The sequence below is a fragment of the Carcharhinus amblyrhynchos genome, chromosome 14, assembly GCF_965287045.1.
Source record: "Carcharhinus amblyrhynchos chromosome 14, sCarAmb.v2.hapA, whole genome shotgun sequence".
NCBI lineage: Eukaryota > Metazoa > Chordata > Chondrichthyes > Carcharhiniformes > Carcharhinidae > Carcharhinus > Carcharhinus amblyrhynchos.
Genome location: NC_137337.1, coordinates 23,378,061 through 23,405,063, shown reverse-complemented (window position 1 = coordinate 23,405,063; position 27,003 = coordinate 23,378,061). Strand labels below are relative to the sequence as shown.

Genomic DNA, 27,003 nt, shown 5'->3' with positions numbered 1-27,003 from the left:
ACTTTTCCAAACAGGGTTGATCACATTCTGGGTGATTCCAAAGTGGACAACATATTAGGATGGAGGCTGATACTGGTGCTGAAGTATCTTTAATTCTTGAGACTACATACCAGCAAAAAATAAAGCATCATCCTTTAAAACCAGCTGATGTAATTTTATGAACGTACACAGAAGGAATAATGCTGTTAAAAGATTACATCATGGTCAATGTAGATCAGTGCACAAACAGCAGTGTTGCCTCTCCAAGTGGTCCGTGATAATTTTCCAACTCTTTCTGGGTGATCATGCTTGGAGAAGATAAAGCTTAACTGGAGTGCTATCAACAGACTGGTTGATGCCAAAACAGATCCAGAGTACATTCTGGATAAATACAAGATCGTATCCAGAGACACTTGGCTCAATTTAAGGGAGTTCAAGTGAAACTTGAGATAGAGCCAAAAATTCAATCAGAGGTTCAAAGCAGGAGAGGTACTTTTTGTAATCCCAAGATCGAAGAAGAATTAGTATGACTTGTCAATACCAGTGTATTAGAGCCTGTTGTAAAGTGACTGGACTACTCCCATTGTATCTATCATGAAACCAAATGGTTCAGTTTGTATTTGTGGTGATTTAAAACAACCATAAATCCGGTGTTGTGTGCTGATCAATATCCACTTCCTTTAATTGAAGATTTGTTTGCTGAATTATCAGATGGGCAGAAACTCAGCAAGACTGATTTTTCACAAGCATATTTACAGATTAACGTAGGCACTAAATCACAACCATTGGTACTCATAAAGGCTTTTTTGATATAAAAATTTACCTTTTGGGGTAACATCTGTACTGATCCTTTTCCAAAGATCGATGGATCAGATGTGGTCTCTCTGGTATACAAGGTTACCTGAATGATTCTTAATCATAGGGTCCAGTGAACAAAAGCACTTGAATAATTTAGAAGCAACATTGGAATGTTTTGAAGCACGTGGTCTACGTATCAAGAAAGAAAAGTGTGACTTTTTCAGGATGTCAGTCCAGTAATTGGGTCATCTTATTGATAGTAAAGGCCTACATAGAACACCTAAAAAGATAGGTGCAATTTTAGAAGTACCATATCCGAAGATTGTGACACAATTGCAGTCCTTTCTAGGATTACTGAAGTATTATGGCGAATACGTTCCTAACGTAGCAAATTATGCAATGGTTCAATAATGTAGCTATGTGCAACACAGTCATGGAACTGGACAACAGAATGTGAGAAAGTGTACAAAGATGCTTTGCAGAAACCTGAAATAATTTTAATCTAAAGCTACCATTACTGTTTGCTTGCAATGCTTCACCTTATGGAGTAGGGGCATTAGTTTCATGTAATATGCCTTTGGGAGAGGAACAACCAATTTTTTTTTGCATTGTGTACTCGGACTAGTGCTGAATCCGACTATGCTCAATTAGATAAACATTAAGTATAACTTTTGGTGTATGAAAGTTTCATCATTAGTTGTATGGTTTCCATTTCACATTAACAATCCTTAATTGTAATTTTGGGCTGTGAAGAGATATATGGTCATTAGTTACTAGTTGATTGCGAAGGTGGTTGCTGATTGTATCTGCACACACACACGATATAGAGTATCAATTGCCATGCTTATGCAGATACATTACATTATTGCGCTTACCTTTTACCTATTGAGCAGATGCCACCAACTAGTTTTCCTAATCTTTATTTTTCACTAGAAGATCATTTACCTGCAACAGCTTTTCATCTTCAGAAATGTACCAGAAATGATCCTGTGATGGGGAACATGATGGATATAGTATTGAAGGGAAGGATAGCTGGAACACATTGTCCACATTCTGATTTGGAAGCATGTGTCAAGAAGGCATCAATTGACTGCCCAAAGTGGGTGTCTTTGTGGGGAATCCAAGTGATCATTCCTGCTAGTCTGCATGGAAGAGTTCTTGAACAGCTACATGAAGGTTGTCTTGGTATAGTTCAAATAAAGAAACTGACATGTAGTTATTTTTGGTGGCTGGGTCTGGATGTTCAGACTGGGAGGAAAAGAAAATGGGAGAGTGTCAATAAATATGCTGTTGTCTTCTTTACATCCTTAGGAATGGCCTAAAATGCCATGACAATGATTAAATGTAGATTTCACTGGTCTGTTTGAAGGTTACATGTTCTTGTTACAGTCGATGCACACTTAAAATGGCCAGAAGTTTTTATCATGAGATCTCCTACATCTGAACAAACCAATGAAAACCTGGAAGAAATGCTTACAAGATTTGGTAAACTTGAACAGCTTGTTGGAGATAATGGTTCACAGTTCACTTGACAAGATTGAGGATTATCTCAAAGTAAATGGTGTTCAGCATATAAAATCTGCACCTTATCCTCCATCTACTGGTGGATTAGCTGAAACATTTGTTAAATCCTTAAAATATTCTTTAAAAGCTTCAGATGAGCAAAGTTCATTATCATGTGTGAGTAGCTTTTTGCCATCTTATAGAAACACCACTCATCTGACTACCCAAGTTCACTTGCATTACTGTTCTTAAAGAGAAAGTTGGGAGCTACATTTGATTTATTACCTTCAGAAACTTCAGAGATAGTAGAGTATCACAAGTATTTGGATGAGAATGAAGGCAAGACAATACTTATTTCAACAAGGAGATCAAGTGTTACCATGTAATTATGATATGAGTTGAGAATGGGAGCCAGCCATAGTTTTAGTAAAAACAGGTCCAATTTCTTACATAGTTCAAACCGAAGATGAAGTTATTTGGTGGCGCCATGCTAACCTGTTGTTATCAGCTCAATGATTTCTCTGAATCATTCCCCCGAAGTACCAATTTTAGTCCCTAGTGTTATGGATACTATTATGGAAGACTTAGCTGAATCTGAGTTGCCTGATTGTGCCTCTGCTACTTTATCATATGAGAATGATCCAGAATTAGTTCCAAGAGAAGAAGGGTCTACTGAAGTTCCAAATCCTACTTCTAGGGTCAAGGACAGCCAAATTCCAGATCGTTGAAAACCAAAGAGGAATAGACATCCTTTTGATTGGCTTTCTTGTTGAATATCTTGAATAATGCATTGTACTGCCTAGTGGATTATTGATCATACATTTAACATCATAGTAATTTGATGTCATCACCACAGAAGTTAAGGGGGAATGATATAACATTGTTATATTCTTAAGAGGGATGCCAGGCTGCTTTAACAGTTGATCACATGATTTGATTGTCATTTGGGTGTGTGTTCAGGTTGCTGTTTAACCTTCAGCTTTGTATTCTGATGCAGAGCAAGGAACAGCTCTTCATTAAAACCTGTTGTGTTTGTTTGAATCTACATGTGCGAACCAAGTCTTTCAAACATAGTTAGGAGATTACATGTGAAATCAAGGGCTACTTCAGGCACTTTGAATCTTTATTTCCTAAATTTTCTGATTTCTATACTATTTCTAGGCCTTCTGTATTTTCAATCAGAACGATAGCGGCTAACCTAATATATAGTAGGTACCATAATCCAACCCAGGCTCAAGGTATCACCACCACTTTCTAACAGGGCCCAAGTGGTGCAAGAGGAAAGCTGAACAATAGGCTTGAGTGGCGCATAAACATTCACATGGACAGGTTGGGCCAAATAGGATATGTGGCACAAGCTATGTAACTTTCAGGCCAAAGTGCCCATCACGGAACATTAAGTGACTGAGCATTTTGGGTATAGTGACATCTGTAGACACTGATGGCATCCTATTGGTAATGCTACAGATTTTCCAGTAAGCTATGATACAGACATCTACTAATGCATCGAAAATTCCAGGCATCTTCTAAGTTCAAAGAATAAGGAAAAACCAACAATGCTGCAGCTTTATAAGATCCTTGTAAGACCCCACTTGGAATACTGTGCTCAATTCTGGTCACCTCATTACAGGAGGGATGTGGAAGCTATTGAAAGGGTGCAGAGGAGATTTACAAGGATGTTGCCTGGATTGGGTGGCATTCCTTATGAGGATAGGTTGAGGGAGCTCGGTCTTTTCTCCTTGGAGAGGTGAAGGATGAGGGGTGACCTGATAGAGGTGTATAAGATGTTGAGAGGTATTGATCGGATGGATTCTCAGAGGCTTTTTCCCAGGGCTGAAATGGTTGCTACGAGAGGACACAGGTTTAAGGTGATGGGGAGTAGGTACACAGGAGATGTCAGAGGTAAGTTTTTCACTCAGAGGGTGGTGAGTGAGTGGAATCAGCTGCCGTCAGTGGTGGTGGAGGCAAATTCAGTAGGGTCTTTTAAGAGACTTCTGGATGTGTACATGGAACTTAATAGGATTGAGGGTTATAGGTAAGCCTAGTAGGTAGCGATATGATCGGCACAACTTGTGGACCGAAGGGCCTGTTTGTGCTGTAGTTTTTCTATGTTCTAATGCCAGTTGCTGCCTGCTTCCAAACTTCATGAAAAGTGCCATTAAATGACATCTGCTGACCAATAACCTACTTCTTGATGGTAACATTTGCACACACCAGATAAATGCAGTCAATGATCATCTTGAAGGGAAAGCTGAATCTTCTACCCTGATCTAGTTCCTCCACATCGCTTCTATGAGTTGACATTGACTATAATAACTGCAAGACAGTGGAAGCCAGATACCCTGTAATAACCATTTCATTCCTGACTGCCTCCCCCACCCTCAATCTCTGTTATGTATAACTGTGGAGGAATGCTCACCACTCACTTGGATGAATTCAGCTGAAATAGTGCTCCAGAATTTGGATACCATTCAAGATGAAGTGATTTGCTTGATTGGTATTGGTGTCAATGGATCCAATATCGACCTTCATGGCTAGCTCAGTACAGCATACACAGCAGCACTTATCAATATAATTTCAACAGCACTTCCTTCCTCTGCAACCACTACCAGCAAGAAAAGTGAGATTAGCAATGTTATTAAAATGCCACCATTTCCAAATCACATTCTGACTTTCGACCATCTAGTATTTCCTCCATGATCACTGGGTCAGAGCAGTAGTATTTTCCACTTAAGATCTCAGTGATAGCACCTTTTAACCACGAGGGCAGCAGTGGCTTCAGAAGAGGGTTTAGTGTCAACACCTTCTCAGAACACATTGGGGTATCACTCACATTCAGGTTTTTAACAATTACGTTGCGTATTTCAGGTGGTTAGATCATTTAGTTCTCTAAGTGTAGGAATATTTTTGAATGATTTGAGTGGATTGTACTTTCATGGTGATCTATATCATGGGTGATAACCCTTTGCTGTCTTAAGTAAATATTCCTCATATTTGAACTTGAACGTTGAATGTTAGTGTACTTTTTCATCATTGGAACTTCCAGGCTTGCTTCATCAATTCTGGCTCCCTCCTTTTCTCTGTGTTATCCTGAATTAGGGATATGGCCTGATGTATTGATTGTCTTTCTTCAGTTTCCTTATGTTGGGGTAATAGTTGCCTCGGCTGAGATTGGCAAATGGAATATAGTTCAATAATCAAGTATTTTTCCCATTCTGAATAGCTAAGCATCGTGTGATATATTTGCCCATTTGGAAGCCATGCATTCAAATATCCTGTCCATGCTTACTATTTAGGAACCTTTGTATTCAGTGGGTAAATAGACTCGGGGATGCAGATCTAATCGTTTTGATAGTAATAATAGAATGGTCCATTTTAGTGCTGTAACATTCAGTTTGTTGTGGTTGTAGTGCTGATATCTTTTCACATGAGCTGTCCAGTGTAATCTGCTTTCCTGTTTGCTGTCCAGCTTTTAATATTACTTTTATTCCCAGTAGCTAACTAATTTCTTTCCAAAATAGTATTGGAGATTTGTGGCAGCATATTCCACCTAAAAGAACCACCAAACATTTTTTCCTAGCTCTTTCAATCTGTTTGTGCGCTTGTTTCAAATTTGTGTTCTCTCAATACACTCTCCAGTGAGAGCGACTTAGAATCATAGAATCTGTACAATGGCAGAAGGAGGCCATTTGACCCATCAAATCTGCACTAACCAAAATCCCACCCAGGCCCTATTCCCGTAACTCCTCTTATTTGCCCTGCTAATCCCCCCGACACTAGGGTTAATTTAGCATGGCCAATCCACCTAAGACTTGTTATTGTTTACCCCATTATTTGATGTGAGCACAGTCTGAGAATAAAGAGTTGATTCTGTAGGCCTGAGACAAGGAGACAGTTCTTCACTCAAAAGGTTGTGAATCTTTGGGATTGATTACCTAAAAGAATTGAGGATGCTCGATTGTTGAGGACGTTTAGGACTGAGATCGATTAGATGTTTGGAGAATCAAGGGATTTGGGCAGAAAAATGTAGTGAGGTAGAAGGTCATCCAAGTGCAGGTTCAAAGGGCTGAATTAACTACTCCCATTTTTAGGTTACATGCAATCATGACGTTTCTTTATCATTTGAGCCCTCAACCTGCTTGATTCCAGTAAATTTTATCAAATCAGTTATCATAACTGTCACTGCTATTTTCAGATAACCTATGCAACACTTTTTCTGTTGTTTTTATATTCTTCCATTAAAGGACTGTACAAAACTGGGCCTGACAATTAGGACATTATGGAATACGCTCCCAGGGCTAGAGGTTTAAGCAAAAACTGACAACATTCACAATTTAGTTTGAATAAGAGAGTGATATCAAATGGATTGAAAGAGCATTGAAACTGGGTGTGGAAATGAGATTAGAATTATTTGAGCTGGTGTGGAGGATAAATGCCAACACAGACTGCTCAGGCAGAAAGGCATGTTACAGTGTTGCATCTTTATCTCTCTTCAATTAAATTGGCTCGGAAATGAATGATTCTCTGTCTTCCATAGCTTAACTGTATCTACCTATAGTTTTTCACTGTCCTTGTCACAATTTGCTTGCTGTTATCAGTAAATTTCAGTACTGCTTCCCCAATTCCTAAATCCAGATTATTGAGGGATCGCCCAGATAGCAGCCACCCCAAAACAAAACATCATCCGCCCTATCTTGCTAGACCTGAGAAACCTCCCTATATCATCTTGCTTTTTGCTAACTATCCCTTTCCATGCGATTTGTCTTTCCTGTGATTCAACATGTGACTTATGTTTGTGAGAAGTTTCTCAAGTGCTGCCTAGGAATTTACAATAGAGAAAAGCCATTTGTATTACTGTGGCTGTCTTGGCTTTCAGTGGTCTATTTCATCTCATTCCCTTTTTTCTTTTCTTATGGCATAATATATGTTTCTTCTTCAAATAACTATTTCTTTTCATATTACCCTATTGATTTTGGCTTTTTGCTTTGTTCTCTTAGATTCCTTGACCGAAGCGTCCTCTGCATAAAAGTTCTCCTGCCTCTCACTTTGTTCTTTTAATCTTAAATGCATAATTATCAACTTAAAAATAATATTTCCCTGTGTTTTATGAAACATCTTTTTTATAATTTAAATTCCGAGCAATCTCTTAATTGCCTCTGCTGTAATTCAGAGTTTCTTCATTGTCATCTCATATATAGTTTCCTATCCTTGTATTATCTCAGTGAATTCATTCTTCATCCTTTTTGTCTACTGACACCATTCCAAGTGTAGTGTTCCCAAAATTGGGCACATTATATAGATCTTCAAAAAGCATTTGAATAAAGTACAACCACTACATTTACTTAGTAACCAGGTACAATTTTATATGATTGATCACACACCGTGTGGAAAACAAAAGTAACTCATTTGATTGAGAAAAGTTGGATGATGTGGAAAAGCAGAAGGATTTAGGTGTTGAGAAGGCATCAAAAGCAGCACTTCAAGTGCGTAAAGCCATTAGAAAAAAATTGATGGAATATTCTTTGTGGCATATAAAAATCAAGGTGCAATGATGAATAAAATAAGCCACTTGGATACTAACACTCATTTTAGGTTCCATATGTAGGAAAAAAGTTGCAGCAAAAAGGGGAAGCATAACTTAGATTACAAGTCTGCCTGGTATGGGGAAATGCAAATACGAAGAAAAACTTGGGAACCAAAGGGCCATTTGACAGAGGTATTTGCACTTATGAAAAGATGCGACACTGTAGATGGAATCATTCTTTTCAGTCATTGAGGGTTCTAGAGACAGTGGACTTGGATAGAAAATTAAATATTAGAGGTTTGGGACAGAAAACAGAAGAAACTATTTTGGGTTGTGAGGCTGTGGAATGCAGTTAGTCATTCAGAAACCATGACAACGTCAAGGTTAGAATAGGTTAGTTAGGTGGCTGAAGGAAAGGGGATATGCAGCAGGAGGAAGACTGCTTGTGTGGAGGGTAATGCAATACCGACCATTCAGGTCAAATAGCCTGCTTCTGTAATGTAATTGGCATTGGATTACTGCTAGCTCCCTGCTTTTTGCATTCCATTATGGACAAAATTTTCGTATCCTACATTATGTTCCAAAATCAGTCGTCTGACAACCTTTCCCGTTCCTTGTTCAGTTTTTCCCCTTTTCCTGTTGGATGCTAATCTTTTTCTGCCTTGTTAGATGCTCTGAGAGGATATTGCCTTTACAGAAATACGAATTATAATTAAAAAATGGAACACATGACTGGAATGATCTGTAAAACAAACAGTGAACTCTGCATAGTATCTATTCTTGATGGTCGATTTAGGTAAAAAAAAATACTGTTTTGAATGGTAATCTTTTTATGTCTGCACAGCCCCAATGCATGAATTCACTCGAGATTAAATCTTATTTTAAAAAAATTGAGAGTCATTTTGTTGAAACTCAAATGAGAAATTGTCCAGTTTAAACTATGGCAGTGGGTACCTAATTAGACAGGTTCATGTGTTTGAAGATGTGTTAGGTTTTTTTTTTGGGCTCAAACTCTAAGAGCTGCTCTAATCAGGACAGGTAGTTTGTGGATTCATTGGGTTGATTTTCTAACACCTAGAATTAATTTTGTTTTAACAACTTAACATGTTAGCAATTAATTTGCATGGGAACATGTGACTAAGTGCTGCATTGTGAAATAGTTCAACTAACTTTGGATTGGCAGTTTGATTGTTTGTTTTTAGGAACTGGCTCTCACAAGCCAAGGACTTCCAGTACCCTGACATTGTGTGATTCATGTAAGTGGTGGGATGCAGTGCAGATGTGTTTAACTTCTTTGAATTTATGCCAAAAAGAAGAAAAGTTGGTAGGCAATCAGCTATCTCATATGTGTCATGTTGGGGATTATTCTGATTTGTTCAACATAGCAAATACAGATGTGATCCCGATTTAGACATAAAGGCTGTGCAAGGTTAGCATTCTGTAATTTTGAGTTTGCCCTGAACTTGAATCATAGTCTGCATGTTTGGTTAACTGTAGATCAAGTGATATTGAGCTTAGATTTGGTTCTTCCACGCGTATATTTCCATTTGAGGCGTTGTATTCTAGCAGTGATAAAGGATAGATGACGAAATTCATTCTTGCTTCCAATGTGCCAGTGAGCTATTTGAAGACCAGGGTCTTAAATCTAAGACTAAGGCCATAGTTTACCGGGCAGCAGTGATTCCCGCACTCCTATGTGCCTTGGAGACTTGGACAACCGACATTGGCATCTCAAATAGGCTATGGTTGCACTCTCCTGAGGAGCAATCTTGCCAGCATTCAAAACTGAATACTGTTGGACTTTGGGAGTGCGATGCATTCAGGGCCTCCTCCACTGGTCGGTCTTGACTGTCCCCAATCTCTGCATACCTTTTAAGCTGCTAGCTGACCTCATCAATAAATGGGCTGTCCATGAAACTCATCCTGATGGATGCACCGTAGTGTTGCCAACAGCTGCTTAAGTTCAGAAGTCCAGCAGTCAAGTACTGCAGTTGATGACACTTCCTGAACAATGTTATGAAACCAATGACTTTTAAAAAGAAAGTCTATCTTTCAGTTAATAGCTGATAGGTTGACACAACAAGATTTCACCTTTTAAGGCTTTGACAGTGTCTAAAAATACAGTAATCTTTGTAGGCAACCAATACTTTAAACACAAAACAAAACCCATACCCATACCCTTTTTTTGTAGCACAACCAAAAACCCATTTCACAGACATACTGTGAATTCATCTGGAACCAGCTACCCAGGATTTACTTCTGATCTTTTCCTTCCTCAGTCTGAGAACTTTTTAATCTCAGAGCTGTCTTTCACAGTGAGTTTTTTCCCCCTGGAGCTTCTTTTTCTAGGAGTGCAAGCTTCCACTGACATGCCTGTGCTGTGAACCACAGCATCTTGCAACTCAAAACTGCTCTCCTTCTCCTGAATCTTGACAGATTAATCTTAACTGAGTTTTCGTAGCTGTCTTAGCCCCATCCCCCTCAGAACCCATCTCCATGATAATCATATGAATCTTGAATCCAGATAGAAATGTTGATCGGCTATCCTTGAGATCCCAGCACTTATCTTGGAAGTGAGCAGACATTTTAAAAAAACAACTGTTTACAGTCCGATTGTTGTCAGCACTTCTCCAGCACTTTGGAGGCTCCAGTCTTTCATTGTTAGCATACCGGCTGCTGCCATTATCTCTCCAGGTTTAAGAACCACACACGTTTGTCCACGTTAAACAATTTATGTTCCTTTTAATCAGTAACAATCAGACCAACCAGGCTTGCTGTTGGGCAGACAGCAATGCAGGTCAAATGACCCTCCTTCATTCTTTTACCTTAAATTTAAACTACTGTCTCAAAGCATAACAATCCTATAGACCTCATAATTATAACATGTTGTTGTTCAGGACATGTGAAAGGTCCTGGAGTATCCACATGCGACTCGATGCATATGTGACAGATTTGAGTCTCTATTTGTTAGACTACTAAACTTGTAACCCAAGTTGCAGTCAGACCTGGCACACAGGGAGATAGTTGTAGTAGTTGGAGGTCAATCACTTCAGCTCCAGGACATCACTGCAGGAGTTCCTCAGGGTAGTGTTTGAGGCCCAACCATCTCCAGCTGTTTCATCAATGATCTTACTTCCTCCTAAGTGGGGGTGTTTACTGATGACTGCACAATGTTCGTTACCATTTGTGACATTCAGATACTAAAATAGTCCATGTCCAAATACAGCAAGATCTGGACAATATCCAGGCTTGTTCAGACAAGTAGCAAGTAACATTCATGCCAGGCAATGACCATCTCCAACAAGAGAGGATCTAACCATTTCCCCATGACATTCAATGGCATTACATTACTGAATCCCCCACTATCAGAATGCTGGTGTTACTGTTGACCAGAAAGTGAATTAGACTAGCGATATAAATACTGTGGCTACCAGGACAGGTCACAGACTAGGAATCCTGCAACGAGTAACTTGCTTCCTGACTCCCCTAAATCCACTATCTACAGGGCACAAATCAGCAGAGTAGTGGAATACTCTTGTCTGGATGAGTGCAGCTCCAAAAATACTTAAGAAGCTCGACACCATCTGGGATAAAACAGCCTGCTTGATTGCTACCCCTTCCACAATCATCCACTCTCTCTCCACCACCAATGAACAGTGGCAGCCTTGTGTACTATCTACAAGATATACTGCAGGAACTCACCAAGGATCCTTGGGTAGCACCTTCCAAACCATGACCATTACCAACTAGAAGGGCAAGAGCAAAAGATATCTGGGAACACCACCATCTGGAGGTCCCCCTGAAGTCACTCACTATCCTGACTTGGAAATGTATCGCCGTTCCTTCACTGTTGCTAGGTCAAAATCTTGGAATTTCCCCCTTAACAGCCTTGTGTGTGTACCTACACCTCAGGGACAACTGGTTCAAGAAGGCAGCACACCACCACTTTCGCAAGGGCAACTAGGGATGGGCACTAAATGCCGGCCCAGCCAGTGATGTCCACATCCCATAAACCAATAATAAAAAAGCCTGCTTCTGTAGAGCTGACAACACTTTATTTATAGAAAGTTAACTGAAAGTTTCCCTCTACTTAAAATCCAAGGAATTTAGGTAGTTGGACTTAATTTACTGAAAAATTCAGAACCCTTGAGTTTTACTATCCTTATAAGAACATAATAACATAAGAAATAGGAGCAGGCGTAGGCCATCTAGCCCTTTGAGCCTGACCCGCCATTCAATAAGATCATGGCTGATCTGTCGTGGCTCAGTTCCACATTCCCGCCCTCTCCCCATAACCCTTAATCCCCTCTCTTATCAACCCGCGTCTTAAAAATATTTAGCGAGGTAGCCTCCACCACTTCAACGGGCAGAGAATTCCAGAGATTCACCACCCGTTGAGTGAAGAAGTTCTTCCTCAACTCCGTTCTAAACCGTCCCCCCTTTATCTTGAGGCTGTGCCCCCTAGTCCTACTGTCCTTTCTGAGCGGGAAGAGTCTCTCCACCTCTATCCTATCCATCCCATTCATCATCTTATATGTCTCAATGAGATCTCCCCTCATTCTTCTAAACTCTAACGAGTACAAGCCTAGTTTATTCAGCCTCTCCTCATAGCTCAACCCCCTCAACTCTGGCATCAGCCTAGTAAACCTCCTCTGCACTCCCTCCAAGGCCAAAATATCCTTGCGTAAGTACGGCGCCCAAAACTGCACACACTACTCCAGCTGCGGCCTCACCAATGCCCTATACAGCCGCAGCAAGACCTCCCTACTTTTATATTCAATCCCCCTCGCTATGAAGGCCAGCACCCCATTAGCCTTCCTGACCACCTGCTGCACCTGCAAGCTGGGTTTTTGCGACTCATGCACAAGGACCCTGAGGTCCCTCTGCACCGTCGCCTGCTGCAGTTTTTCGCCACATAAGTAATAATCCTTCATACCATTATTCCTACCAAAGTAGACCACCTCGCACTTGCCAACATTAAATTCCATTTGCCATTTCCTGGCCCATTCGCCCAGCCTATCCAGATCCTTCTGTAGACTCTCCACACCCTCTGCGCAATTTGCCATTCCACCAATCTTGGTGTCATCAGCAAATTTCGACACCATACACTCGGTTCCCTCCTCCAGATCATCTATATAAATGGTAAATAGCTGAGGCCCCAGCACCGACCCCTGGGGCACTCCACTAGTCACCAACCGCCAATCCGAATAGCACCCATTGACGCCCACTCCCTGCCTCCTATTTGACAACCAATCCTCTATCCACGCTAACACCCTACCCTCAACTCCATGTCCCCTGACCTTCTGCAGTAACCTCTTGTGAGGTACCTTGTCAAACGCCTTCTGAAAATCAAGAAAGACCACATCCACTGGCTCTCCTCTATCCACCGCCCTAGACACATCCTCATAGAACTCCAGTAAATTTGTCAGACACGACTTTCCTTTAACGAAACCGTGCTGCGTCTGCTCTATCAAGCAATTCCCCTCAAGATGTCTCGCTATTTCCTCCTTGATGACGGATTCTAACATTTTACCTACAACAGACGTTAAACTAACCGGCCTATAGTTCCCTGCCTTTTGCCTGGCACCCTTCTTAAACAACGGCGTAACATTAGCCGTTTTCCAATCTTCCGGCACTTCCCCGGAATCCAGCGACGTTTGGAAAATAACCACCAAGGCATTATTTAATTTTTACTTTATCCCATAGTTTTCCTTTAATATATTACTTGTCATTCAATTCTTCTGTAATCTATTGTAGGGCAACAGTGGTAATTTTAACCCTGTCACACAATCTAATATACTTTTCCAGAATCTGATAGTTAATTGGTATGTATGACCCTATAATAAGTAGCATACCTGTAAGTGAATTACAAAGCTGCAATTCAACGAAACATAAATTGAACGTTGTATTTTTGGATATGATGACATTTGCTTTTTGATTGAATTGCAGGTTTGCGAAAATCTATTCACCTGCTGTATATTGAAATAACTTGGAAATGAATGGTTGTTTCTGAGTCCAATTTTTCCTGCTGCCTCCAGCAACATAATTAAAATTTCATTTTTCTTACTGACCAGTGTTCGGGGATCCAGACAGCTTCATAAATTACCGTTTGGATTTGTCAAAAAATCTTTACAGAATTGAGTGTATGTTCTGAAACCCAAAAGAAAAATAGAAGTGACATAGAAGTGAATTTTTGTACCTCTTCCTACTAGCTATTATTGTCCCAAATTGATGGGGATATCAAACCCCAGGTTCACTTGCATTGTTGTGAATTGTGCGTGCTTGTGTTTTAAAAGGAAATGATGACTAAAGTCAGAATCAATTGTGAAATGTTTGGAAATGAAACGTTAGCTCATCCTGGAGATAGATTGATTAAATTACTTCAACACTACAAAAGCAAAGTAACTGCAAATTCCTGGAAATGTGAAATAAAAATTGCTGGAATATTCAGCGCAGCACCTGTGGAGAGAAATGGAGTTAACATTTCAGCAGCTCAAGATGGCTTTTCACCAAACTTAAGAAAGATAGAAATGCAAGTACTTTTTATTTGGGGTGGAGGGGGAGGTGTGAGTGGTGTGGGTGGGCTTGCGGAGAACAAAAGAGAAGGTCTGTGGGCCTGCGATTGGGTGGAGGGCAGGGGAGGAAAATTTTCTTGGTGCAATAGCCCAAGAGAATAGAAATGGATATGACACACAGTTGTGCTCAAATGAGGTGTGAATGGCTATATGGCAATCATCTGAATGCAACGTGAAGGGAAAGGAAAAACCACACAAGACCAGCCCAGCAAAACAGAAGGAAAAACAGACAAAAAAAGGGTAAGGTGGAGGTTCTGACCTAAACTTGTTGAACCAGATGGTTGACTGCAGAAGGATAAGATGCTGTTTCTTCAGTTTGTATTGTAGTAAGCCAAGGGCAGAAAGGTCAGCATGGGAGTAAGATAGAAAATTAAAATGACAAGCAACCATAAACTTGTCATGCTTGCAGTCTGGAGGTGTGCTGTAAAGTGGTACCCATGCTAAGTTTGGTCTCCTAAGTGTAGAGGAGATGACATCTTGAGCACTATGGTATGCTAAATCAAAGGATGTGCAAAACCATACTTTCAGTCAGAAGGAATGTTTGGGGCCTTAGAAGGTGAAAACACAGGTGTTGTATCTCCTGCACTTGTGTGGAAAGGTGCTGAAAGGAAGGGAGGGGATGTTAGGAATGACTTGGGAGTAGATCAGAGTTTTGTGGAGGGAGTGGTCTCTCTATGGGGTGCTGAAAGGGGAGAGCAGGGGAAGGTGTGTTTGGCAGTGGCATCATACTGGCTGAAACGACAAAAGATGGTTTGTTCAGTGCAGAGACTGGTGGGTGAAAGCTGAAGACAAGAGAAGCCCAGTCATGGTTCTGGAAGGAAGGGGAATGTGGGTGAGTAAAAGCATGTGAAATGAAGCAGACACAATGGGAGGCCCTGTCAGCCACACTGGGTGGGAATCCTCAATGAGGGAGAAAAAGAGCAAATCAGAAGAGATGGTGTAGAAGGTTGCATCAAAAGAACAGATGCAGGCTCGATGGACCTAATGACCTCCTTCTGTACTATAGGAATTCAATGACTCTAGGTGGCTGTGGAAATCTGTTGATTTGTGATGAATATTAGTTGATGGCCTATCTCCAGAAGTGGAGACAGTGAACTCAAAGAAGGGAAGGGAAGAGTCAGAGGTGGACTTGGTGAAGATGAGGAAAATGGAAACAAAGTCAATGAAATATTCCAGTCAGTTTACAGTTTTATTATACTGGTGAAATTACTTGTTATGCAGTTCAACTTGCTGTTCTGTGAATATTGGTTAGAATAAAAAAAAATTATCACAAACTACAGGCAACTGTTGTCAACAATAAATGATACATTCCTAGTTCTGTCAGTGGCTCCCTCCCCATTGTATATATAAAAAGATTCTGATTGCCTTTCTGCTTCCCTCTCTCTGTAACTCCTGTACTCCAATATATTATGATTTATTTGATTGTGGACTGACCACATTGCTATATTCCTTTAATTAATTGGCAATCTTTTGTGATATGGTTCGTTGTTTGGAGATATTAGTGCAGAATTTCCTGCAATGATAAGTTTAGTTTCATTTACTGTAAATTTTGTTTGGCACAAAGTAACTGCAAAGTTTCCTGCACAATTTGGCTGCAGTTGGCATTGTGGTGAATCAGAAGAGGTACAGCCAGTGTTTGCTGTACATTTGGCTACTCACTCGGATATTTGTGGGTTTTGTTATTTTACCAGCTCACTGTCAAAATAAAGTATCAGGTTTTCAATGCATTGATTGTTCGACAAACCGTTGGAAATATCCTTCTTGGCTTTGCATACATGAGGTTAATTCAAAGATTGGCAAGAATGAGGTAGAATTAATACCAACAATATATGAGGATATTTAGTGGTATTGGTGATTTCCTAATTGGAAAAAGATACAGTTAAATGAATCTTCAATTTTTATGGACCTCTCGTGTGAGTGCAAAAAGTTCAGAGAGCAACTCAGTAAACACTGAAGGTCCTTATTAGAAGCTGGACTGCAGTAACCGAGGCGACACCTTTTATTAGAGTTGGCTTATTGGTGAATGTTCTGAATCCACAAACGCTTGCACAAGCATTCTGGATCTCATTAAATTAAATAATGATATTTGCAATGAAGCTGAAAAAGAGTCACAGAATTGCTACAGTGCAGAAGGAGGCCATTTAGCCCATTGTGTCTTCACCAGCTCTCCAAATGAGCATTGAGGCATCAAATCCAGAAGCAGTTTTACGTGGACATAACACCAGCATGCTATCAAATAATAATTTGTTACCAAGTTGAAGTTTGTTTTCGACTCTGTTCTGGCATAACACACAATTTGAAAATCTTGGTATCAGCAGTAAACGTTTTTTGATCATGCTTATCGGCAGATACCTGAAATGAATGAGAATCACAACACAGATTATTCCTTCGCTTCAAGCAATAAAGTTTCAAAAAACAATATTTATATTGGAATGTTGAAAAACTTTAAGTACTGGTTTCTGAGGGACACTTTTACTGGTATTTGATTGAAAGCTATAATCCTCTAATAATCCCATAAATTACACGGGTATTTTATGTACAGAATAAAGGGTGGACCTTAATTTAAGTAATTCACTCAGAAGAGCTTGTTGCCCTCTCAAAAGCAATTTTTTTTTGGAAGAAATACTTTCTTGTGTTGAATAGTTAGTTTCACAAAGTGAAACAGAGCACTGCTTTGGAAAATAAGGACACAATAAAGAATCACCTGCAGTAATTGTGTGAAATTTAGACAATTTATGCACTCAACACTGTTCATTGGTGTCATTATTTTTGAGTTTTAAATTCCACTCATGGGAAAACTGTTAATTCAGGTCCTTAAAAATGACAATTGATTTTAATGGGGGAATGAAGTTATGATTAACCACTAATTGCCAAAGGCTCTTGCAATCTTTGAAACAATTATGGCATGACAAGCTACTTATGCCATTTCCTTTTTGTCTAATAAAACAAACTGTATGCCATGATTAATGCAATTCTCAGTAAAATTATCTGTTTGTCCCTTAATTATATAAATATGCAAAAAAACTCCTTGGGCCTGATTTTACCATTAAGCTATGCCATTTTCGGGCACAAAAACTTGGTAAAGTCAGTGTGAGGCGAGTAGTGTGATCCGTGCCTGACTCCACGCCGGTTCCCCCTTTACCAAGGCCCGAAAATGGCCTTAATCAATACTGCACCTGAAATGGGCGCAACAGCCATTTAAATGCATGCAGAGTCAGTAATGTTGTTGAAGTGGGGCAATGTCTATGGGGGCCCAGGGGAGGCCTTATCCAGCCTGGGAGCAATGTGGCAGGACAGCTACATTCTATCTTTTTTTTCTGTGCAGTTAGAGGCACCAATTGGAGCTGCAGGATTTCGGGCACATTAAGCCCCACCTGCAGCATGATTCAGAATTGCTGATACATTTTCAGGCAGAGTGCGTATGAGGGTGCCTGAGAAAGGGTCTAAAAGTCGTATCCGAAAAACTCCCAGTTTCAAGTCCGTCCAACGCTTAGAATCAAAATGACAAAATAGGGCCCTTTGTTTCTTACCCATTCCAAAAGAGAATTGTGAAATAAACACAGCTTTATGACCATTGGCTTCAATAGTGGATAGACTGGTTTTCTAGATGTCATTTATTGTATTTATTATGTCCATATTGCTGGAAGAATCTAACAAACTTCACTAACTTGTTAAAGTTACATGAGGCAGTATATGCCGTGGACTGAATGCTAATTTAGTTACAAAATTACATCTTAATTCATAGCATCCTGTTCAAAGTTTTTTAATTTGGTCAAGGAATATGGATGAGCCCTGTAAAAATAGATAACACAATCTCATCTAAGGATAGATCAAGTGTAATTTAAGTTATTCAATCAGTTGTGTAATGTTTAAGTACCATAATGTTGAATGAAAAATACGCTGCCTTGATGTGCACTGAATCCAGTGTAGCATAAAATATTACAAACCACAAATGAGAGAATTTAAAAGTTACCCTTTGGAAAGTGCCCCCTGCACCTCGATAATATTTTAATCCAGCCTAACCAAAAAAGCTGTTTACGATTCCACTGTGTTTTGTCTTGTTTGTGTATGATACAATCCATCAGCTCCTGCTTGAGCTAGTAATGGTATAATGACTACAAACATTCAGATAGCTTGCTGACAAATCCCAAGGGGATTAAAGTTATGGCTCGATATTCCAAGAACTCAATTGTCCTTTTCCTTTACATTACTGGAGGATCGTCACACAAAGTCGGTTTTGAGCTGTGATGAGTTGCCAAATCTTTTGTCAATGCTGCATTGCCTAGTGCGTCATTCAGGTGTATTAATCTGCCTAGTATCAGTTGTTTGACATTCTTTATTAAAAATTATCTTCTATAGTCAGCTGCCATTGGGAATTTCACAGAAACATAGAAAAACTACAGCACAAAAAGGCTCTTTGGCCCACAAGTTGCGCTGAACATGTTCCTGCCTACTAGGCATACCTATAACTCTCTATCTTACTAAGTTTCACATTGCGAACTCTTATGCTGTGCTCCTTGATGCTGCCATCACTTGTGATGTGAATAACCAACAATTTCTAGCCAATGAGGGAGAAACTGCCAAGCTCATTTGGATCCAAAGGGACTCAGTTAGTTGAACAAAAGCAATGCAGACTATTGTTAAATCATCTGGGGGTGCTATTTAATTTGAAGAACTTAAATACATTTAAATCAATGAAGTACCATTCTTCACTGAAACCTGGATCTGCTTTGAGCTGGAAGCACTAAAGGTGAGTTGGTTCCTTGGAGCTACGGGTGAAAGTGACACATGAAACATACAAAAATACCTCTCCAGGAAAGCATTAAAAAAATACTCATTTATGTAAAACTTATGTTGAATCATAGTTTAAGCTTTCACAAGGATGCTACGATTTTTAACCCTCATTCTTGATGTGAAGAAGCTACAGTATGCTCTTCCTACTGTCGTTGCTACAATATCTTTTCTATATACCATGATGTACTTGCAAAGAAACTGTGTTTTTGAATGCAAAAATTGATAGTCAGAAAAATTATACTTTAGGACTGACTTGAGAACTATGTATTTGAACATGTATTTTTTGAAAAACAAAACTAAAGTAAATCAACTTGCTGTTTTAACAGATGTGAGAGTTGTGTGGAACTACTGTTTGTTAGAGGTTCTGGAAACTGTCAGGAGTGTGGCACAGCTCTGCGAAAGAACAACTTCAGAGTGCAACTCTTTGAAGATCCCACAGTAGACAAGGAGGTCGAGATTCGAAAGAAAGTATTGAAAATGTAAGGATTTTATTTCTGTTGTTGGTTATCATTTGTGAGCAGCATTTCATAATAGAATGCCTGGTACAGAAACATGCTGTTTGTCCCAACTCATTCATTCCAGTATTTATACTTTACATGAGCCTCCTCCCACTTGTAATTTCCTTTTTTCATCCTGCTTCGATGTTCCTCTATTCCTTTCTCCCAAATATTCACATCAGGCCTACCCTAAATGTTTCAATGCTGTTTGCTTCATCTATTCCATGTGGCTAAGTTCTACATTTTTAGCACTATATTTTAAAAAAAACTTGTAAAATTATTTATTTGATCTGTTATTAGTGATCTTGTATTTATGCACTCTTGTTCTGGAGTTGTTCATAAATAGAGACAACTTTGGCACATCTAACCTACCTCATAATTTGAAAAATCTGCTCTTTGTCTTAGAGAAATCCAGCCTGTTTAATTTTTCCAGGTAATCGCATCCTCTCAATTCTAGCATCATCCTTGAAAATCTTTCTGCACTTTTTCCAGATCTTCAGTCTTTTTATAGTGTGAGTCTAGTACTTGACAGCTAGGTTAAATTAAACTTCACTGTAAAAATTAACATTACTTCCCTCTCTTTGTATTTTGTTCCTCTGGAATGCTTTTTGTTTCTTTATGGCCTTAACAAATTACATCGCCACTTTTAGTGATTTATGTTTCTGTGCTCCCAAATGTTTTTGCTCCTCTAGCTGTTTCTTATCCTCCAAAGAATAAGTGACCCCCTTATTCCTCCTGTCAAAATGAAGTGAATTGCCTCGCACTTCACTGTATTGAATTATATTTGCCAAATTTTTCCCCCAGTTCTCACGTCTGTTTTATCATGTACTGTATTTTGGTGCAGGTGTCCACATTATTAGCTATAACCCCAATCTGATATCATATTGAAAGGTGATTAGCAAAAGAACTAGAGGTGATATGAGGAAGCGTTATTCTGCATAACAAAGCATTCTGAGCATGGACTGTGCTGCCTGAAAGGATAGTCAAAATAGATTTGGGAGTAACTTTCCAAAAAGAGTTAGGTAAATATTGGAGGGAACAGAATTAAGTGGGTGATGGAAAAAGAGGAAGGGAGTATGTAGGCTCCTTCTGTGCTGTATTATTTTGTGGTTCCATGATTTGAAATCTTTGATACCATATCTCTGATTCCTCAGTCCAAATTAATTTGATCCAACCTATATTAGTAAACAGTAATGATCCCAACACACTGATCTCTGAAGGACATCGTTTTCCATTTTTGCCAATATTGAGGAACTTTCTTTAACTCCTATCTTTAGTTTTCTGTTTTATTAATGACTCTGCAGCTGGTTCTTGATTTTACATGCTCTGTCATGAGTGTCTCATGTGGCACTTTTATCAAAAGCTTTTAAAAGCCTATATATATTGCATCTACTACATTGGCTAGGTCTGTGCTGCTTGTTATCTTTAAAGAATTCCGTAAATTAATTAAACATGAAGTTCATTTTAGAATTCCAAGCTTTTTTTTGGTGTTATATTCTTTGTCACCAGGTGTTGTGCTATTTTGTCTTTTAGCAAAGATCTTTCAACACTGGTTAACTGACCTATATTTCCCCAAATTAGTCCTGTCTTCCTTTTTGAAGGACGGAATTTATTTTCTGCCTGTCAGTTCTCTGGAGATGGTTGTCACCTGAAATTTCATTTTATCTAATCTTTCAACAAATCATGCCTAACCTGCTGAGTTTTTCCAGCAGTTACTAGTTTTTAAATGAGCCTTTGGTTAATGAGAATATGCGTTGATCTTGGGAAATCCTATATATGCCAAATATCATGATCCAAATACTGATATCAATGCATCATATACAAGCATGCCAGATTAGTATAAAAGGGACTTATACTTGTAATTATTTTAATCTTTAGAGATGTGAAAGTTGTACTTAATTATAGAAGAAAAATGTAGGGTATACTTTTAAATGCCATTTTTTCTCAGTGGTTGCAAATTTGCCCTTGAGCCAAAAGCTTGTGATTTTAAGTTCTGCTTCAGGACTAATGTTGGCTGACTTGTCAGTTTGGAGACAGTGCTGCACAGAATTAATGGGTGGGGTTTTCTGGCCATGCGCCAAGACTGGAAATTCCCACCTGAGGTCAACAGACTTTTAATGGGTTTATTGTGGATGTGTCGTATAATTATCAGTATTGGACCAAGTAATGTTCACCCATTATTGATCTCAAATCCTGGAAACTCTCTCCTTTCGTAGTTCTAAAACACGAAGACCAGGCCGTGTTGACTGCCCCAACCCCTTGGTTAATCTGATTTAGGATGCATTAATACTACAGCAGTAACGTCGCTGCAAAACAAAAATATGTTGTGTCCCAGTTCTGGTTATGGTATAAATGGAGTTCAAACTCAGGCATTGGAATGAATAACTTTGAGACTCTCAAGAAAACTTTTAATCCTCGATTTGCACTACATGAACTTGGCATCAGGGCGAACTAAACTTGCATTTTTAATACACTCTTAAATATTTCCCCAGCTCTTTGTAAAATTAAAATATTCAGTCTTCAGCTGAATCAACAGCATTTTTCTGTAGACTCCACTAGTGTAATTCCATTAGATTAACACAGGCACCTTCCTGAGTCCAGATTGCTAACATTCATCAGCACCATTTGAGTCAGTGTGTTAATCAGACCCTATGTAAGCACCTGGTTATTACACAGCTATTCATTAAATTTGATGCGGAGAAGTCTCGTTAAGTTGTGGTGAACAAATTATATCCTAAAATAAACATTTAACTAACGTTCAGACCTAAATCATTTGTACTTGCAATGCTGAAGTTCATGTTAAATTTAGATATTGTTAAGCATTGATTTTTAAATGTCACTTTTTGATTTGACTAATGTATAATCATTTATTATGCTTTCAATGAACAAAATCAAAATGTTTAATGACCCTGTTTGCTCCTCTTTGGATATGAAGATACAACAAAAGAGAAGAAGACTTTGGCACTCTGAAAGAATACAATGATTTTCTTGAAGAGGTTGAAGATATCGGTAAGTTTGAAACTTGAAAAATGCCCAAAAAGTTAGGCATTATTGTTTAATCAATTCAGCAATATCTGTGCATTAAAAGACCAAACTTATTAATTCCTGGGAGTAGTTAGTATCGTATTGGGCAATCATCAGAGTAAATAGCATTGATTTATATATCCAATTTAAACCGATGCATTATCCTCAATGTCTTTGTGCAATTTCAGATAAGATTTCTGATGTCAAAACTCCCAGTCACAAGTGCAAACTTTTGGATGTTGGGATATTTTTGACAAGTAAGCTTTCAGATTCTACACTGTCATCTGGGTAAAGACAGATGTGGAGCTTCTGGAAGAGATGCATCTATGTTGACCTTATGGAATAGTGCACTGGACTCTTTAGCCTGGTTTCAAAGTAAATTGACCAAAGCTCAGTTCCATGGTGCAAGTTGTCTGCAAAATTGCCTTGCTATTTGTGTCCAGGAATGTTAATGCATTTAAAAAAAAACAGTATCTGCTTCAGCAGCAAGTGAAGATTGTAATTGCTCAATGTAGCAATATACATTGCAAAGCGGGCAATATAATTAATGGTTGACGGAGGAAACTGAACAATTTCACTGTTTGTGACAATTATAGCAGTTAAAAACATAACTGTCACATTAAAAGTTTACTTAATTGTGATCTGTTTGCTTTCCACAGAATAGTTCAGTTTAAGCTATGGAAATAATCCTACAAAGCGTTTAATGAAGCACTTTGAATACAATTGTATATGGTGCTCCTTGGGACTTGGAATTTGGTTTATGAAGTGACTTGTATCCCTCTTGAATAGCCTTTCTTAATGCCTTGTGCATTAGGCCACATCATTCTCCATGTTTTGTGGAAATATTCATAACATGCAGCATCATTTCAGTTTTGTTTTTTGGTGATTTGTCTTGTTTTCAGTACTTGTTACTGTGTATCCAAATAAATACTAAAAGTTTTACTCATTGTGTATCGGGGGAATAAAATGAATGTAGAGGAGATCAGAGTAGGTTTGAAATTGAGTGTGGTTTTATTCACTGTGTAATACAGTAATTTAAAGTGTAGATTACACATTGCAGTAACTTCCTAAGTGTAATCAAAACTCCTGAAGATATAATTTGAAGAGAGCTAACATAACTGCTTTTTCACGTAACAGAACTATATTGGATAAAAAGACATGGAGGCAATAGAAAAAGAGACATGGAGAATTCTTGGCTTAATACAGTTACAAAAAACAATGGCTAGATCTTGAATGGTCAAAGAAATGTAGTCAATTAAATTTGCATTACAGTATACTCATAGTAAAATGATTTTTGCTTGCAAAATATTGACAGTCCAGTCAAATTTTGCAACTTTCAATTAGAGTGCAAGATCATATTGGGTAGTTTGACTTGCTGTGTACTAAAGTTTTCTTTTTATTACAGTGAGTAATCTGACCAACAACGTGGATATAGAGAACACTAAAAGAAAAATGGAGCAATACCAGAAGGACAACAAAGACATTATTTACAGAAATAAACTAAAACTGGTCAGTCAGTTGATCTGTTTAATTTCAAATTCCTATCCTGGTTAACTTTGTTTAAATGTATAAGTAGTTTTATAAATAGAGTCCCGATCACTTACAATGGACACGTTTGTGTGAACACAATTTGCCCGCTATACACAACAATCAGCATAATAATAAAATGATTTCAGATGCAGTGTCATACCTTTTTTTGAAACTGCTTCTATTGTATGTATCATTTTGCTGTATTACAGTAACCAAAACTGCGCTGAGTACTTCACGTCTACCGGGTTCTGGCCTCTAGTTAAGAACTCATTATCATGTCCTTAGATTTGTGCTGAATTGCTTTTTGCTGTCCACCTCACATTCCAGTTAAGAATCCTCCTGCAAACTTGAATATTTTCACAATCTGTGCCGATTGCTACAGTATATGATTGACTATAATAGCAATTCAAGTTGTGTAATGCTTCTTTTAGTTTGATTGGAACTTGTATTAAATAATTTTGTTTGTGATGCTTCCCCTGTTTGGTGATGGTGGGGTTACCTAGTGCCATCCCTCTTGGTCCAATTTAAATAGACACAATCCAGTTTTCCTTATTACTGCGAGACAATCTGTTTGATTTGCTGAGCTAGCCACCAGTTCTGTACTCAATCTCTTTCTCTTCAGTAGCCTTGAGCAGTTTAGGTTCTTTTCCCAGTTTATTTCCTTTCTGTAGTAACATTATCCTGTAATTGTCCACTTAAAAGCTTGCATTTCTAGCTTATCTAGATCGTTTTGTTTGTAGTTTACCTGTCCTTCCTCCTTAATTTGGTACCTATGCTTTCCTCCCCAAATTCAAATTATATACATGCAACCTATTCAGCTGTGACCTTAGAACTCTTCTGTAGTGTTCCATTAGTGAACCCCTGCCACGTCAGCACTGCTCCATTTACAATATCTATTGTTTTTGTTAAACTTGTTCTCAGTTTTTGTTTGTTTAATTGATTCTCAGTCCAACTCAGAACCGTTATGTGCTGTTCTGTGTCTTCTACCTGGTAGACAGTTGCTTGCATGACAAGATACCAGAAGCCTGGTGGAACTCCTCTGTACATCACATCCTCAGAATTTTGGTTGTCAACAACTTCTATCATTTTGTCATTGTACATTTTTTTGGGGCAAAATCTTCCTCCATAGGTACATAGCAAATGTACAAAATCAACATGAGTTACTATCTCCAGACTCAACTATTCCAATGCATGCCTGGCTAATCTCCCACATCCTTTCTTCCATAAACATGAAATCATCCAAAACTCTGCCCCTGTCTTAACTTGCAGGAAGTATGGTTCACCTATCATCCCTGAACTTGTTGACCTACATTGGCTCCCTGTCAAGCGTCAGCTTGATTCTAAAATTCTTATCCTGGTTTTCAAATCCTTCCATGCCTTACACCTCCATATCTCTATAGTCTCTTCCAGCCCTACAACCGGTCTTGAGATATCTGCGCCCCTCTAAATCTATCCTTTTGTTAATTCCCCATCACAACTATTTATCCATTGGCAATCATGCCTTTAGTTGCTGAGACTCCAAGCGCTGGAACTCCTTCCTTACACCTCTCTGCCTCCATAATCAGTGAATGGGAGTTTGTGCGGGTTAGGATACAGACAGCAGTTTTTTTTGGAGTTACAAAATGGAACTTGAGAGCCCACAGGAGATTTTGAATAAATGAGACAAGAAGTAACCAGATATGTGGATGGAGGTAGCGATATTTGAAGGCCACAAAGCTAGAGAATGGAGGGTGCACCACAGTTGCACAGAATCATTGAATTCCCACTGTGCAGGAGGAGGCCGTGTGGCCCATCGATTCTGAACTGACTCTCTGAGTATCTTACTCAGGTCCCCTCCCCCACCCAATCTGTGTAACCCCACGCATTTACCATGACTAATCCATCTAATCTAGACATCTTGGAAAACTAAGGGGCAATCTAGCATAGCCAGTTTGCCTTACCGGCACATCTTTGGACTGTGGGAGAAAACCAGAGCACCTGCAGGAAACCCATGCAGACACAGGGAGAACTTCACATGCTCATTCACCCAAGGCTGGAATTGAACATGGGTCTCTGGTGCAGTGAGGCAGCAGTGTCAACCACAGCACCATCATGTTGATGACTTTGAGAGTGGTTTTGGTGTTGTGGGTTGGACTGAAACCTGCTAGAAGTGATTGGTACATAACTCATTTTCTCTTGATTATTTCAGTTACCTTCAATATCATTATTCCTTTGAATTTTTTAACTCCAGCACGGTCACTAGTCAATAAAACAGCATCTCTCTAAGCATGAGAATTATTCCGTTTACCCCGTGTTTTGTCAGAATATTGGCACCTTGGTATTGCTCCATGTGCTTCCCTTGCTGATGATTAGTGAAACTTGCCCACTGAGGTTGGCTAAATGCAAATGCTGATTAAATTTCATATTCTAAGATGTAACCATCTGTTTGAAGTTGCATTTCTTTTGGAAATATTAGACTGCTGTAACTAAGGATTTGGATAATATATTTTACTTGAATTCTTCATCTACCAGGCTTCAGTGAAATCAAATTTATAGGTTGCACCAAGTATTCCTCCTTTTCATTTTAGTCCCGGGAGCAAGAAGATTTAGAAGAGGCTTTAGAATTTGAACGGCAGGAGAGTGATCAAAGACGCCTGCTTCTGTTGAAGGAAGAACAAATGCAGCAGTTGGCAAAAAAGAAGAATAAACAGGCCCTCATTGATGACCTGGTAGGTGTGGATCTGAAACGTAAATCTCTCGGAAAATAATAATGTAACACCTTAATGTTGGAGATAGCAGC

At 39.0% G+C, this 27,003-nt stretch overlaps 1 protein-coding gene across 1 annotated transcript in view; it reads left to right on the top strand.

Annotated features, from left to right (window-relative positions):
* Positions 1 to 27,003, top strand: part of mnat1 (MNAT1 component of CDK activating kinase) — a 114,314-nt gene that overhangs the window by 4,555 nt on the left and 82,756 nt on the right. Inside the window, exons 2-5 of the mRNA XM_080201962.1 lie at positions 19,500 to 19,652; positions 22,606 to 22,679; positions 24,100 to 24,203; positions 26,792 to 26,932. Coding sequence (XP_080058088.1) covers positions 19,500 to 19,652; positions 22,606 to 22,679; positions 24,100 to 24,203; positions 26,792 to 26,932 — 472 coding nt within the window. The remainder of the gene's footprint in view (positions 1 to 19,499; positions 19,653 to 22,605; positions 22,680 to 24,099; positions 24,204 to 26,791; positions 26,933 to 27,003) is intronic.